The 16,111-nt window shown below is 40.5% G+C and overlaps 2 protein-coding genes across 6 annotated transcripts in view; one reads left to right on the forward strand and one right to left on the reverse strand.

Moving 5' to 3' along the window:
• Ascc1 (activating signal cointegrator 1 complex subunit 1) overlaps positions 1–395 on the reverse strand; it is a 142,331-nt gene extending 141,936 nt beyond the window's left edge. For all 4 annotated transcript variants that reach the window (XM_020161910.2, XM_074079088.1, XM_074079092.1 and 1 more), the window contains exon 1: positions 240–395. The gene's annotated coding sequence lies outside the window, so the exon portion shown is untranslated. The remainder of the gene's footprint in view (positions 1–239) is intronic.
• Anapc16 (anaphase promoting complex subunit 16) lies at positions 58–15,803 on the forward strand. Of its 2 annotated transcripts, XM_074079094.1 has the most exons (5): positions 59–171; positions 4,470–4,553; positions 6,180–6,345; positions 12,110–12,184; positions 13,947–15,803. In XM_074079094.1, the coding sequence occupies exons 3-5, from the start codon at positions 6,204–6,206 to the stop codon at positions 14,060–14,062; spliced, it is 333 nt and encodes a 110-aa protein (XP_073935195.1). In that variant the 5' UTR covers positions 59–171; positions 4,470–4,553; positions 6,180–6,203; the 3' UTR covers positions 14,063–15,803. The 2 variants fall into 2 exon arrangements, with proteins under 2 accessions (XP_020017904.1, XP_073935195.1); XM_020162315.2 differs by lacking the exon at positions 4,470–4,553 and having other exon boundaries at positions 58–171.
• The last annotated feature ends 308 nt before the right edge of the window (positions 15,804–16,111 follow it).

Consider the following 16,111-nt stretch of genomic DNA (forward strand, 5'->3'; position numbering starts at 1 on the left):
AAGGCCAGGGAGGTCAGGGACCCGGAAGTGTTCTCCATCCGCGTTCCGCCCCGCGCCCGTTAGGCCACGCCCACCACGCTCGGGCGCGCGCACGCTGCCGTCCTTGTCGTTGTGAGCGCGACCGCTGGCCCTGGGGGCGGGGCTGTCAAAAGAAGGGCCTAAGCCGCTGAGGTAAGTGGCCGAGGATTCAAGGACCTTCGGGAGCTGGGTGGAAAGGGAGCTGACCCCTGAGATCCTACCTGCAGGGACTAGGAAAATGCAGAAGGTGGGAGAAGACACAGGAGGCTGCCGCAGAGGCGTGTAAAAAGGAATTTCCTCAGCCCGCAGCTCGGAGTGCGCATGCGGGCGAGGGTTGTGCGCCTGCGCAGTGGGCGACCGCTGGGCGTCGCTTCTCGGGACTAGGCTGGGTAGGAAAGTGGCTGGGAGCGAATTTGGCCACAGCTGGTGTTCTGACTCCTCCCTCTCCAGCCTGCCTTTCAACTCCACCCAGCTATAGCTGCAGCATCAATTTGATTTATATTGTAGTCCAGCTATGTAGGTGGGACACAATGGGAAGATTTGTTTCCCTGGCTATGTAGTCCAGGCTGGCCTCGAACTCGCGATTTTACTGCAGCATCCTCCCGAATACTGGGATTTACCACTGCGCCTGGCCAGCATGTATTTTTTTATGAGACTTTTTTTAAAAGCAAGATCTTTTTAAGAAAATAGGAATAGACTATCTGCTGGCCTTTCCATTGCAGGACTACTGATGGAGCAAACATTTGCTTCTGTCAGAACTGCCAGAAACGTCCTAACAGAAGTAAGCAAGGACTAATTTGAGGGCCCCTGAGTTTCTGTGTTGCTCTGGCAGCTCTTGGCTCCTTTGCAAGTTTTGAATATTTAAGAGTTGCTGGAGCTGGGCACTGGTAGCTCACACCAGCTACTTGGGAGGCTAAGATCTGGAGGATCATAGTTTGAGAGCAGAGAGGGAGGGCAGGTTCGAGATACCCCCATCTCCAAAATAACCAGACCGAAATGGACTGAAGCTTGACTCAATGGGTGGAGTGCCTACTTTGCAAGCATGAAGCCTTGAATTCAAACCCCATTCCCACCCACCCTCCCTGAAAAAAAGAGAGCTGGAGGTGTGGCAGAAGTGGTAGAGCACCTACCTAGCAAGCTTAAGGTCCTGAGTTCAAACCCCAATACCACCCCAAAAAAAGAGTTGTTGCAAAAGGGCAGGCAGAATTGAGGAGCCTGATCAACTGCCATTAGCTAATGGGTAGAGAGTATAGGCTCTGAATTCAGCTCCAAACCTGTGGAGAGGTTTTAGGCTCTGAATTCAGCTCCAAACCTGTGGAGAGGTTTTAGCTAAAAGAGGGTTGTTAGTCTCATGGACATTGGGAGTACCTGGAAGATACTCAGGAAGAGAGAAGAGGCTGCAAGAGAGAAGAGCCATTCTATTCTGCATGGATCACAGCCTGGCTTCAGCACTGCATAGTATCAAGGGTACAGGATTGATGGGCCTCACACTGGAGCTTACAGAAGATGGTGGCAAGGGAAACTGTTCACACAAAAAGCCCCAGCTGTGTGGCAGAAGGGAGGCCCTTGTCTTCATGCATCTAAGGGAGAGCAGAAAGTAATAATCACTGCCAGACGGCAGTGACTTACGCCTGTAATCTTATCTACTCAGGAGGCAGCAATCAAAAGGCTCTTGGTTCAAAGCCAGCCTGGGCAAATAGGTCGTGAAACCCTATCATGAAACACCCCTTCATAAAAATAGGGCTAATAGAGTGGCTCAAGGTGTAGGTCCTTAGTTCAAACAACAGCACCGAAAAAAAAAAAGAAGGAAAATAGACATAACTATGCTAGAAAGGTCATCCCTGTCATACACAAAGTTAATATTTAATTACGCAGTGTTTCCCAAAATATCTTTGCTTTCCTATGAAGATTTCTACAGCCAATAGTCCTAGTTTCCCTTGTTAGGGGCAAAGTCCCAGGTTATTTCATCATCAATCGTGTAAGTAGATCTGCACAATGAAGAAGATAAAGAAAACATGATGGGCCAATCCACATGACACCAAACCTCTCTGTCCCCTGCGTAACCTTTGCTGAACTGCTAGCCCTTATTCTGTTATTTGTAAATCATTCATCCAAGAAACACAATGGTTTTGTACTAGGCCTTAAAGATAGACAATTCTTTCCCCGCTTTGCAAAATCACAGGATTCTTACTAAGATAATGAACTTTAAAGTGAGAGTGTCAGGGCTGGGTGTGTAGATCAGTGATGAGTGTGTGAAGTGCAAAACAGAGGGCATTTCCATCTTCCTGAGCAGACCCTTTTGCCTCCAGGAGCTTGCTGTGTCTCTAAGAAGGAGGCAATTTGAACTTTCCCATGAGAACCTGTGTTGGGACATAGTAAGTTTGAAAAACTGGGATCTACATAGGGGAAAAAGATTCAGAAGTAATGGGGTGTTGTATCCCATGCCTGGAAACTCCAGCACTCGGGAGGCAAGAGACAGGAGGATCACAAGTTTGAGGTCAGCTTGTCCTACATACCAAGCCTTTGCTGCATAGAAAGACTTGTCAAAAAAAAAAAAATCAGAAGTAAAGTCCATTGATTTTTGGATATCTAAGCTTTATTAGGTGTTTACTAAGCACAAAACTGTTCTAGTTAATTTACATGTATTAATCTTCGTCACACCTCTATAGGCAGTCTCTGTTACTGTTCTCATTTTTAGATAGGATAACTAAGAAACAGAAAAGTTAAGTTATTTGTCCAGAGTCACACAGCAAGTAAGTAGCAAAACCAAGATTCAACCTAGAAAGAGAAAACCTCTCTTTCTAGCTTGTTTTTTCTTTTTCTAGGTTGTTTTTTTTTTTGGTTTTTGGTGGGATTGTGGTTTGAATCAAGGGCTTTGCAGTTGCAAAGCAGGCACTCTATAGCTTGAGCCACACCTCCACTCATCCATTTTGCTCTGGTTATTTTGGAGATGGGGTCTTGCAAACTATTTGCCTGGGCTAGCCTCAAACCTCAACCCTCCCCATCTCAATCTCCAAAGTAGTTAGGATTACAGGCATGAACTACGTGACATGTCAAGAAGCCATTGCTTCTAAAATGTCACAGCAAATAAGCTGAAATTATCTTGGTGCCTCTGTTTTGTCATCTATAAAATGAAGAAATTGGATTAGATGACTTTTAAGGAATCTGTGGTTCCTGTGAATCATTTAATTCAGTCTGCTGCCATTTACTTAAATGTGCAGCTGTTTACTTGCTGTAGGCCTGGCTTTATGCCTACTCTCAGAGGGCAGTTAAAATCTAGCATTTATTGTTAGTTTAACTCCTACTTTCTTATAGCATTCAAAATAACCTAGGTCCTGAGTGTAGCTCAATAGAAGAGCACTTCCTAGCATTTGCAAGGCCCTGGATTCAATCTCCAGCACCCAGAAAGAACTGGCATTACTAGGGTTTGAACTCAGAGCCTGCCCTTGCTAGGCAAGTACATGAACTTAAATCTTCGGCACTAGAAATTGCTTAGGTGTATCTTTCCACTTCAGCAGAAAACTGCTTATTTAAAGTTAGACTTTGCTAATTCTGTGCTCCGTTTTTCAACCCTGGCTGTTTTGTATATGGAATGATAGTAGTTCTGAGAATTTGAAAGAAAGTAGGATGAAAGGAAGTTCCTTTAATTATATTCAGTTTAGAAATCACACTGTGGCTAGCTTTTGAAACTTCTCACTCTAGCAGTTGCTTGGGCTCTCTGCTGAGCAGCTGATCTCAAAATATAAAGTATAAAGCATTTGCAACTAAATAGAGCACTTATCAGAATGGAAGAAAAAGATTAGAGTTTAAATCTTAGGTGAGCTATATAAACAGTTCACAGCGGGTTCTACTCTGAACTGGTGGGAAATAAAGAATGAGCTACTCTCCAGAAGGTGGCCAGGTTGTCTGTGTGCTTTATTTGAATCCCACCAGGAATCCATTTGGAGATTTGGACCTGGTCCATTAATGTTTAAGTTCTTTTTAAAGAGTATTTTAAAACTTACCAAGCTATATTTTGACTCACTGTGGTCCAAAGCATTGGTTATGAATCTAACCTGAAAAGATGTTGCCTCTATGGATATGAATACAATTTGGAAAGTTATCAGAACTCAGAGAAAAAAGGAAAAGTAATCTATTAGCAATATTAAAAATGTCATTAATCAACTTGCATTTTAATAGGCTTACAATCTAATTATAGCAGTAGCCTTACTGTTCCCATACATATCCCTCTTCAGTATTAATCAGTATTACTTATAGACACATAATGAAATCAGAAACCAAGCTCTGCTTCTCTGACAGCAGCAAATCACCTTCATAAAATTAAGGAAATGGGGTAGGTAGCATTTCAGACTTAGTATATCATTTGCCTTACTAGGAAACTGGGTGTTGTTTATATATAGGTTTTATATCTACATAACATTCCCTCATATTGTTTCTATTTTTAAAAACAGGTTTGCCCAGGTGCCGGTGGCCCATGCCTGTAATCCTAGCTACTCAAGAGGCAGAGATCAGGAGGATCACAGTTCGAAGCCCAGGCAAATAGTTCCATGAGACCCTATCTTGAAAAACCCTTCACAAAAATAGGGCTGGTGGAGTGGCTCAAGGTGAAGGCCCGGAGTTCAAGCCCCAGTACCGTAAAAAAAAAAAAACAACTTAGTTTTGGGGCTGAGGCATGACTTGAGTGCTAGCCTGCCGAGCAAGGGCTCTGAGTTTGACCCCCCACCCACCCCAAAAAAAAAGCTTATAAAACATATAGGTTTCAATTTCTTTAAAGTGGAATCATCCAAGAACTCAAGAATACTAAGCACATGCTCTGCCACTAAGCTGCACCCCAGCCCTCAGCTTTGTATAGCACATGTGTTCATTTTACAACCAGCAAAATACACGCAACAGTCTCTGAACAAAGTCACAGTAGAAAACTCACTTTTAAAACCCTTTTTAAGTCTTTTTTTTTTTTGGTTGAGTTACAATCTACATAACAAAATTAGCCATTAATCAAGGTTTTTATTGTTGTCTGGGAGTTTTTTGTTTGGGTTTTTTTGTTGTTGTCTTTGGGGTTTTTTGAGATAAGATCTTACTTTGTATTCCAGGCTGGCCTCAAACTGGCTATTTTCCTGCCTCAGCCTTCTGAGTAACTGCAACTGCCACCACATCAGCTAAAGTCATTTTTTAATTTAAATACTAAAACTGCACTATCCAGTACAGTGGCTACTAGTCACATGTGGCTATTTTGAAATTTTAATTAACATTAAATAAAATTGAAAATACAGTTCTTCAGTCACTTTATAGCCACAACATGACAAGAGTGACTACTGTATTAGATCATGCAGAAATAGAATGTTAGAATATTTCCACAGTGGCAGAAAGCTGTACTAGACAGTGTGGTACTAAACCATTTCGGTCTTTTTTTTTTTTTTAGAAGGTATACGCTTTAGAATCTTTAGTTAAAATGAGTGCTCTTGTTTTGAACTTTTATAAGTAGTGTATTCCACACAGATTTCCTCACTTACATTTGGGTTTTTGATATGACAGGATTAAACGCACAGCTGCTCTATTCATAAGGGGCTCTATTCATGATTTCCAAGACCATTTCTTGAGCTATCTTGTTCCAGTTGTGGGACGCCACCAAGTGAAAATTTTAGGTACTACATTTGGATGAAAAGGTTAAAATTTTTTTTGATGAAAGTGCCAATATGTATTTCCTGACTGATTTCCCTTCCCTGGGAACAGAACACAGTGTTATTCTGGAATCTTGTTTGGAAAATTTTTATAAGTGAATTTCTTGGTGTGGCTTGGTCAGGATGTATCCAAGACAAACTGTCCTATGGCACATGATTGTTTTATCCTCGTAATTTATTTCGTAAGTCACATTTCTGCCTTGACACTACCTTATCACCTTTCATAACTCATAAATCACCCACCATCAATCCCAAATGATATAAAAAGTTTGCTAATGATAGGAAGCAGTGTTCTAAATAGACTTCAAAACCTGAGAGACATTTTGGCCTGAGGCATCAATAAAAGATTATTGAAGAGAGAAGACAGAAAAAAGAGAGGCTAATTCTTTATAAAAGTGTATGCTGGCCCTATGGAAGCTAGAAGGAAATGTTGTCAATCCCACTTCTATAAACTTGCCAACTGCTGTTTTTCTTTCTCTGCAGTGAAGTGAGAATTCTACAGAGGAAATGGCTGCCTCTTCCTCCTCCTCCTCAGCTGGTGGGGTCAGCGGAAGTTCTGTCACTGGATCTGGTTTCAGTGTCTCAGACCTTGCCCCACCACGGAAAGCCCTTTTCACCTACCCCAAAGGAGCTGGAGAGATCTTAGAAGGTGATCTCATGCTGCTTTTTGCTGAATAATTGTATTCAGACCTGCAATGAATATTAATTGTAAAGAAGCTATTAAGTGGATTAGAGATGAATTTGCCCTAATTTCAGTTCTACATTTCATCTCTTTTCTCCATCTCAGAATGATATCTTTAAAAACAAATCTTGCTCTAGAATCAGAATTTTAGAGCTGAAAAAGACTGGAAATTGAGGGCCACCTAGATTTCTTTAGATCCAGAAAAGTTGAGTGATTTAATCCTGTTAAAGGCAGAGTCAGTGCTGGAGCCAGGAATTCTCTTCAGCTCCTGCTCCAGTTTGCTTTATCCTGGCCCCTATCCACCTCGCTATGATTGGTAGGTTTGATGTTTTGCTGGGGATGGAGGTTGCTTGTTGGTTTGTTTTATACTCAGGGCTTTGCACTAGCTAAGCAGATGCTCTTAAAATACGCTTCTGGCTGATTTTCTTTTCTAGTATAATTAATCTACAGTTAGAGTAACCCCTCACTAGAGGGGTTCTAAGAGGAAATAAAAAGTAGTACACTACCATATATGAAGATGACTGCCCTGCCCCACTGCAGGATGATGCTGTGTGGTTTTTCGAGCACCAGAGACAGATTTGCATCCAGTCATTCACCATGTTATTCAGCATACATTTACATACTGCCTGGCTAAAAAAGAGAGTACAAGCCATTAAACTGAAACAGCATTGGTGACTGGAATTCATCAGATTTGTGTCACTTTAAGAGATACTTTTTTTTTTTTTTTTTTTGAGATGGGGTGGGGGGTGGGGTCTCACTATGTAGCCCATGCTGGCCTTGAACTCATAATCCTTCCTGCCTCTGCCTCCTGAGTGCTGGGATTACAGGTGTGTACCAACGTGACTTAGAATAATTCTTAATAGGAAGCATAAAAATCACCTGAGGAGCTTATTTAACAATGTGTTGAGTATAGCATAAGAATCTTCATTTTTGACCAATATCCAGGACCCACCCTCTCATAAAGGTAGTGTTTACCCCATATTTTGAAAAACATTGGCAAAGAACCTGCTAAGGCTTCAGAATCTACTTAAATCAAACATTTTTCTGCTAAATTATGTATTGATCGTTTTATTTTAAATTTTGCATATTTTACATGAATGTATTTTAAAACTAATGTGGAAATGTCTGAGAAAGGTACTAAATATAGTTGGGAGTCAGATTTTGAGGGTGATCTTTGTTCACTTATAACAAGCATAATAAAAGGCAGGTTTGGGGTTAAGCCAGGCCAAACACTGTAACTGATTCTTTTTTGGTTCTGGGTTTTGTTTAGTTTTGTTTGTGGTGTTGGAGATTGAACCCAAGGGCTTTACGATGCTAGGCAAGCACTCTTCTACCAAGCTACATGCCCAGAGAACCAGGGCAAACAGAAAAATCACTTGTAACAGAAAACACAGAAAGACTGTCGGACCATAAGCCTCTCCAACAGGTTCTGATGTAGGTGACCAGGCAGCATATGTAGCTAGTGTAGTGGGTGAGGTATGCGTCCTTCTGCCTTTATCTTTTCATTTTCTTCATTTGTGTTAACTGAATACCCAAGTTAGTATTGGGCCTCATTTACCACATCTAGCATTACAAATATGGCTTTAGTTAGATGCCACAGAAATGTAGTATTAAGGAAGTTTCCCGCAAAACAAATGAAAAGTTGAAAGCACTTCAGTTGCTTAATGAGTTTTATAGCAGCAAAAGAGAAATCAATGCTTAATCATAGTGCTCTAAGATTAAAGTCATTTAAGTTCTACCTACAAGAGGAATTTTAATACAGGAGGTGCCTCCATAGTCTCAAAGCTATCAGCATTCTTTGTCAAGATGCACCTGGTTATGTGAAAGAATTGAAAAAGAAAGCTTCTGAGATTAATTTGAATGTTGATGTTCTAACAAGTCATAGATCTATCCATTTTTATTGCTTCATGGAGGAATGTGTTGGGTTCTATTGTAGAATAAATTTATAAGTTTAAATTCAGAGTGCACAGTTATGATTCTGCTTCTTCAAGGTTTCATCAGTAATCTTAAAGATTAGTGCTTACATATAAAGATGCACTATGAAAAATCAGCTAGATATGGCATCCCTTGAACTATCTTTGCCAAATCAAGTATATTAAATATTATTTAATATCAAGAATATTAAATTGAGTGTGTAGCTCAAATGGTAGGGCACTTGCCTGGCAAGCATGAGGCCCTGAGTTCAAACCACAGTACCACCGAGGGGAAAAAAAATGAATATTAAATTGAGGGCTGGAGGTGTGGCTCAAGTGGTAAGAGCATCTGCCTAGTAAGAACAGACCCTGAGTTCAAACTCCAGAACTGCAAAAAAAAAGAAAAGTCAAAAAATATTAAACTGAGCTGGGCTTGGTGGCTCACACCTATAATCCTAGCTACTCAGCTACTTGGGAGGTAGAGAACAGGAAAATTATCATTCCAGGCCACCCCAGGCAAAAAATTTTTGAGACCCCCCATCTCAACCAATGAAAGCTTGGTGTGATGGTGCATCATCCTAACTATGCAGAACAAAGATAGGGAGATCCCTAGACATTCCAAAAATGCCTTAAGCAAAAAGGGATGGGACAGGGCATCACAGCTCTTAGGAGGCAGAGATAGAGATCTCAGTTCAAAGCCAGCCTGAGGCAAATAATTCCTGAGACCCTATCTTGAAAAAAAAAAAAAAAATCACTAAAAAAGCTGGCAGAGTTGCTCAAGCATTAGAGTACCTGCCTAGCAAGTGTGAGCCCCTGAATTCAAATTCCTGTGCCACCAAAAAAAAAAAGATTAGGGGCATGGCTCAAATGGGAGGGTACCTGCTTAGCAAACAGAAGGCCTTGAATTCGAACCCCAATACCACCAAAAATGCATACATATTGAAAAACATACAGTCATTCTTCAGTACCTGCAAGGAATTGGTTCCACCACATCACCTCCCACTCCTCACCCCTCTGTACCCGTGGATACTAAAATCAGCAGATGCTCAAATTTCTTACTTAAAATGTCATAGTATTTGCATATGATCTGTGTACATCCTCCCATATAATACTCCTAAATGTAAGGATGTTAGATTTGGAAGCATTGTGTCGGTGATACTGCTATGCAGTTAATCTAACATGCATGCACCAAAACATTTTTCTTACGACAACTTAATAGAATACGGAAATAGAGTAAGGAAAGTTGCCTATTGAGAGCAAGGAACAGCACTGGTGGAGTGACTTAAGTGGTAGAGCACTTGCCCAACAAGTGTAAGGCCCTGAGTTCAAGCTAAAGTGCTGCAAGAAAAAAAAAGAGCAAGGAACAAAGCAATTGGGAGTCATGATCGGATGTTGTTCACAGTCTTCTCAAGTTCAACTTGATATTGCATCCTCTTAAGTCTAGGATACCAGATACAAATAACCTGTAGTTAACCTTGTGGATTAACTTTTTGGTGCATCTGTTTTCTGATAAACAGCCCACACAGTAGCACACAGCAGGTTTTATCATTCCCCTGCCCTGGGCTACAGTTGTCCTCACCCAGTTATTAGCAAATTAGAGACTGCCTTCCAACCCAAATATAGATGTGGCTATATTTTAGTGATATCCTAGGACACCAAAGTATAAATTACCTAGCATTGTCTAATTTCCTGCTGTGAGGTAACTTTCCTTTAAGTGAATTTATTAGCATTGTATTTATTTGAGTTGGTGATAGTGTTAGGTTTGGGCAATTTACTGAACTTTTAACTATTTATAACCTTCACTTGTTTAAGAGGAAAGCTGATGTATTGTTACTTGGTGTGTTACAAAGGGTTTCATTACAATGTCTAAATAGAAGACAGATTGCCCCAGCTGACTCCTCTGGAGAAATTCCAAACTTTATATTGGTACAGATATTACATCTAATAGGATGTGGCTAATAAGCAATGGGCTTTGTGCTTAATACAGAGCTGAAAATCAGCAAAAGTATGTTCATAGGCCTATAGTGTGACACCCAGATAGTTTTTGAAAGGTTTGCTTACATCTTTTTGCTTTGAAGTCCATTACTAAGGAAAAGATGCAAAAGTCATGACTTGAGCATTTTATCTAATAGTGCCCACGATGAAATATAAGTAGGAGGCAGCATTTCCAGGAGTTTCCCTGAACATGTTGGCTTGATCCTCACTGCCTCATGTGAGATCCTAAACTTCAGGATCAAGCCACCTAGGACATAAGCTCTACTTCTCTACACTTTGCTGTTTCTAAAGTAGAACTTGAGTTGTAACTGAACTCTTTAAGCAAAGATATGAATAGGGTAATGAATGCCAGCATATCATTTACATGGAAGAGCTATAATAAATTGTATCATTGGTGTCAAATGTTCACAGTAGTCCCACTTCCCTTATTGGAACTCATAGCTTATGTGCTGCCATTTGCTATTGCCTAAAAAAAAAAAAACTCAGTAATGTCATCAGCTTACTTAGATTTTTAAATTGAACAGTTTAGCAAGGGTATAGCTCAGTGGTAAAGGCCCTGGGTTTAGACCCCAGCATCACAAAGGAAGGGACAGAGGGAGTGAAGGAGGGGGAGAGGAAAGCTTAAATGTACAGAGGTAACTCTCCTTGAAGAATATACATCCTAGGACTTATACTTCCTTTTTTGTTTTTTTGGGGTTTTTTTGCCTCAATTTGAAGATATATTGAAAGGAAGCCCTCTTGGCGTATGTTCCAGCCATTTGTATACAATATCTGTAGCTTTTCTTATTGATTACCATAACTTCTGAAAGAAGGGTTGCCAAGTGTGAAACTCCGCATGAGGTCAGAATGTGTAATTCTAATCTCCCTGTGACTTAATAGCTGGCTGACACCAACCCAGGATTGATGGGTAAATGCTTGACATTTAGTAGTGCTGTCATAAGCTACTGAGAAAGGCAACTGTGTTCTCTCTTTGCATTTGTTTTAGAATTTTTACAATAAGATACAAGGCCCAAATGGTTTCTGTCGTTCTTTAAAAAATAAAATTTTCCTACATGATTAGCTATCTTTGGGGATATGTCTTGCTGTATCAGCTTTTGCCTGACAAGGATTAACACATGCTAGCTTAGGTTTCATAGTCATCTTCCCAGAGTTGTGGTGACCGGGTTAGCCACCTTCTTGTTGGCAGTTCTTGGCACCATTTCAGTTCTAGGTTCTGAACTTGCACCATACTCTTATCATCATCCAAATTGCAGTGTTTTGGTTCAGCTGGAAAATCAAGGATACAATTTGCGTTTACAGAATGAACTTTCCCAGCAGTGTTTTGTGAGGGTCATAATGATGTAATATGATACATCAAAAATCAACAACTCTTTTTCCCTCAGCTTTGCTTTTTAGAATGAAAATGGCTTGGGAGTTTTAGCATACTTTTGTATTTTGATAGCACAAGTGCCAAGTGGCCAAATGTGTCAGCTGCCAGTGTTTGCCTGATGTACAGAAGAGGGGAACATTAAGAAACTGTGAGGTTGGGGGTGGGCAGAGTGTTGACCAGGACGTCCGACTGAGGTTTCTTGGTTTTGTTTTTTAAAACACTATTTTTAAACACTTAAACAAGTAGAGGAACTATTTTAATATTCTAGGTGTAGAAAAAGTAGCTTTTATGACAGAGCACTGTTCTAAATGAAATAGAAACCTTCTTTGTTAACATTGCAGATGGCTTAGACCTCACATTTAAAAGCAAGGAAAAGAATGGGCAGGTTTACTTGATTTATCAGAAGCCATGAAACCCTTAGAGCAGACCGAAACCTTTTCCTCTTTTGTTGTAGATGGCTCTGAGAGATTCCTCTGTGAGTCCGTGTTCAGTTATCAAGTGGCATCCACGCTTAAACAGGTGAAACATGGTAAGAACAACAGTGTGATGTACTTGACTATGAAAATGAATTTATGGGGGCTGAGGAAAGAGGATTCTGAAAGGTCAGTGTGATTTGGCTTTTATCTGAAAACCCAGTGTGTTGTGACAAAAACCTCCAAACTCAGCAAGGCTATTTAATGTACTTCCTAAATAAAGAACATTCTAAGGTCTTAATCCAGACAGAGTGTCTACATTGAGGCTTAAAGTTGATGTCAGAGCCAGACATTGGTGGCTCACGCCTGTAATCTTAGCTGCTCAGGAGGCAGAGATCAGGAGGACTGAGGTTTGAAGCCAGCCCAGGAAAATAGTTCCCAAGACCCTATCTCAAAAATACCCAACACAAACCAGGTTCCAGTGGCTCATGCCTATAATCTTAGCTACTCAGGAGGCAGAGATAAAGTAGATCATGGTTCAAAGCCAGCCAGGGCAACTACTTCAGGAGACCCTATCTTAAAAAAACCCATTACAACAAAAGAACTGATGTAGTAGACGAATGTATAGGCCCAGAGTTCAAACCCCAAAACCACAAAAAAAAAAAAGAAGGAAAATACCCAACACAAAAACAGGGCTGCCAGAGTGGCTCAGTGGTAGAATGCCTGCCTAGCAAGTGTGAGGCCCTAGCTCAACCCCAGTGCCACCAAAAAGAAAATAATAACAATAAAGTTGAAGTCGGAGAGGTTGGCTCTCTCAGGGAGTCAGACTTCCTGTTCTCCTGTTACTTCTTCCCCTCCTTTCAGAAGCCTCCCTTTGTTGTCCTCTGTGAATTACCGTCATATTCTTCACTTTCGAGTGTTTATGTAATGTCTCATTGTCTGCCTGGACTCTGAGACCCTCGTGGCACATATTCTACACCCTCTGCCTAATGAAGTCTTCATTATATGTCAGGGAGCTGTGCTCACCCTCCAAAATATTTCTCCATGGAAAGCAGTATGTAGGGGAGAAAGCTACAGTGGCCTCTCCCTGGATTGAATCAAAATGGCACAGAGGGTGAAGAGTACAGCACAGGGCTGGCAGAGTGGCTCAAGCAGTAGAGCGCCTGCCTAGCAAGCATGAATCCCTGAATTCAAACCCTGGTACCACCAAAAAAAAAAAGAAAAATGTAGCACATACTAAAAATGTGATAATTGTTTTTCTTGTTTTGTGGTGCTGGGGATGAAACCCAGGGACCTGGCACATGCAAGGTAAGTACTCTACCACTGAACTGCATCCCCAGCCTATAATAACTATATTTAAAAATTACTTTTAATGTGAGAAACTTTTTAGACTGAAAGAAATAGAGTGCAGATTGTCCCCTCTATAAGAAGCTTGACCACTGAGGCTGCTGTGATGTAATTGGAGAGAAGGAAGATGAGGAAGCTCATGACCCTTGATGACGTAACACCTACAAGAGAACAATACACATTACACTTGCAAGTACTCAGAATGATTAAGTGAATGCTTATTTTGATCTGGAATATTCCAAGTTTCAACTGTGTATAGCTCAGTGGTAGAGCACTTGCCTAGTATATACAAGGCACTGGGTTCAGTCTCCAAAACCACCAAAAATAGTGACAATGAATGCAGAATGATTAGGAATGTTTTGTTTATTTGAAGATTAAAGCCTTCTGATGAACATAGAGTAAGACCCCTCCTACTAGACTACTGAGGGGGAAAATCATCTAGAAAGTACTTAAACAGTAATTATGTTGGTGATTTGTGATAGTGTCATGGGAAATACATTGTTGTATTATATTACTTCCTTGACCCTACAGATCAGCAAGTTGCTCGGATGGAAAAACTAGCTGGTTTGGTAGAAGAGCTGGAGGCCGATGAGTGGCGGTTTAAACCCATTGAGCAGTTGCTGGGGTTCACACCCTCTTCAGGTTGATGTTGCCTCGATGGTCACCTCTGGACACAGCCAGTGCAGAGCCAGTAAGGCACATTCTTAAAGCTTACGGCCACTCAGCGATTCACAGCTGCATCATAGAACTGCTAATTCATATCCATATGTGGTTTCCCTGTATCTGTCCACAGGCAACAAAGACTTAAATGTGTGCTCCCGCAGGGCGAATTTTTCTTTATTTGTTCATTTGTTTTAAGAAGTATTGGGAGTCAGATTAGAACAATTGGTTTCAGTGAACAAGGAGGTTTGGGCTTAAAAGATGTTTATAAAAATTTCACATGCCAGAATTGGCCAACTGAATGGCATGTATCCTATCATTCATAGAGTGCCTGGAAATTTTCACCAGTCAAGTCCAAGGTCAGGATATTTCTTTTCGAAGATGAATGTGACGTTAACTCAGGACCTGTCCAAATGAGGAATTTTTAGCTATTCATTTTTTTTTCTGTTTTTAGACATCTAACACTAAAGATTCATACTTTTTCTGACTTTCTGGATATGACAAATTGTAGCCAAAAAAAAAAAAAACCTGTTGTTTTTTGAATGTTGCAGAACTTATAAAAAATAAAGAAGTGAGAAAAATCCTTTTAGATACAGAAATCCTCCATGTAAGCCAGGTGTGGTGTGCATACCCATATTCCCAGCACTTGAAATGCTGAGGCAGGAGGATTGTGAATTCAAGTTCAGCTTGGACTACACAGTGAGACCTTTTCTCAAAAACCAAAAAAGCGGAAGAGAAGAAATCCTCTGTTGAATTCATTGGTGGATTCAAGCAGTTCTGTAGCAAAGAAATTCTTTGAAAGAGCTCCAGATTAGTGTCTACCCTTTAAAAGCCTTAGGGATTTGAGATAGGGAGAAAAGGTCAAATTACTTCTTTATGACTCTAAAAATTATTTCTTCTAAGATTTTTTTTACTTCAGAGATATTTGTCTTTTCAGGAGTGTCTGAACTTATCCATATCTGAGTAGGTTTTTATAGCATGATAAAGGAAAAGCTGGAAGGCTAAGAGGTGGTTTTTTTGTTCTTGATGGGATCCCAATATCCACACTGCACAATTAGGAGAATCATTGATCATATTATATGCATATTTTGCCTTAGCCAGCGTTTGTTTTTCTCCTCATTAATAACTTACACCTGATCTGCTTAGAGTTGCTTAATTATAAATAAATATAATCCCAGGAGCAATTGGCCTTAATCTCAGGAGCCCAAAAGGTTTAACATATACTACCTGACAGGGAGGTGGTGACCTCATTTAGTCAGTAAACTCTGATCCCGGTGAAGATAAAAATCTGCTCCTGGTCACATCATAGCTCAGGCAGAAGAAAATCTTGGAACTTGCTTGATAATTCAGCCACTATTCTTGCCTCTGAAGCACAACAGAGCACAAGAAGTGCCAGCCCACAAACCCATCTATTCCATCTATGTTGCTCAACAAACAAGATCCATGTGTGAAAGCAATTGTTTCCTAACTACTATTTAGCATCAATCATCTCGCTGATTACCAAGGGAAAAATTTTAAATGCCTGGTCTTAATCTTTAAATCTGATATTCAGTGGCAACATAGAAGCAATTTCTACCTTTCTCTCATTTCATGTAACTGCAGCACCTATATTGTATTACCTCATCTTTGCCCTTTAGGTTTGAACTTATTCCAGAATGTTTTCTCACTAATTTGGACATTTCTTTATATAATCTTAGAAATTAAAGAGATCTTGGAGGTGAACAGAAATGCTCTCTGAAATGCTTTCAATGTGAACCTTTCACATGGGTCATTCAGCCACTTCTTGAGTCCTACCAAGAACAGGACCCTCAACAATTTTTTGAAGATGGCCCCTTCCACTTTGCACCTGTCGGCCATTATGTCTCATCCTGTCACCATGCTTTAGGCTCACCTGTCATCTCCTGTGCACTTACTATGTGCTAGTCACTAACAAGTGTTTATTACAATCTTTTTCAGTAGCATTGCAAGATATGTAATACTCCTAACATAAAAGAGGACCTTGAAGCTCCAAGCATCTCCAAGCAGGACCACACAGC

This window comes from Castor canadensis, chromosome 7 (genome assembly GCF_047511655.1).
Source record: "Castor canadensis chromosome 7, mCasCan1.hap1v2, whole genome shotgun sequence".
NCBI lineage: Eukaryota > Metazoa > Chordata > Mammalia > Rodentia > Castoridae > Castor > Castor canadensis.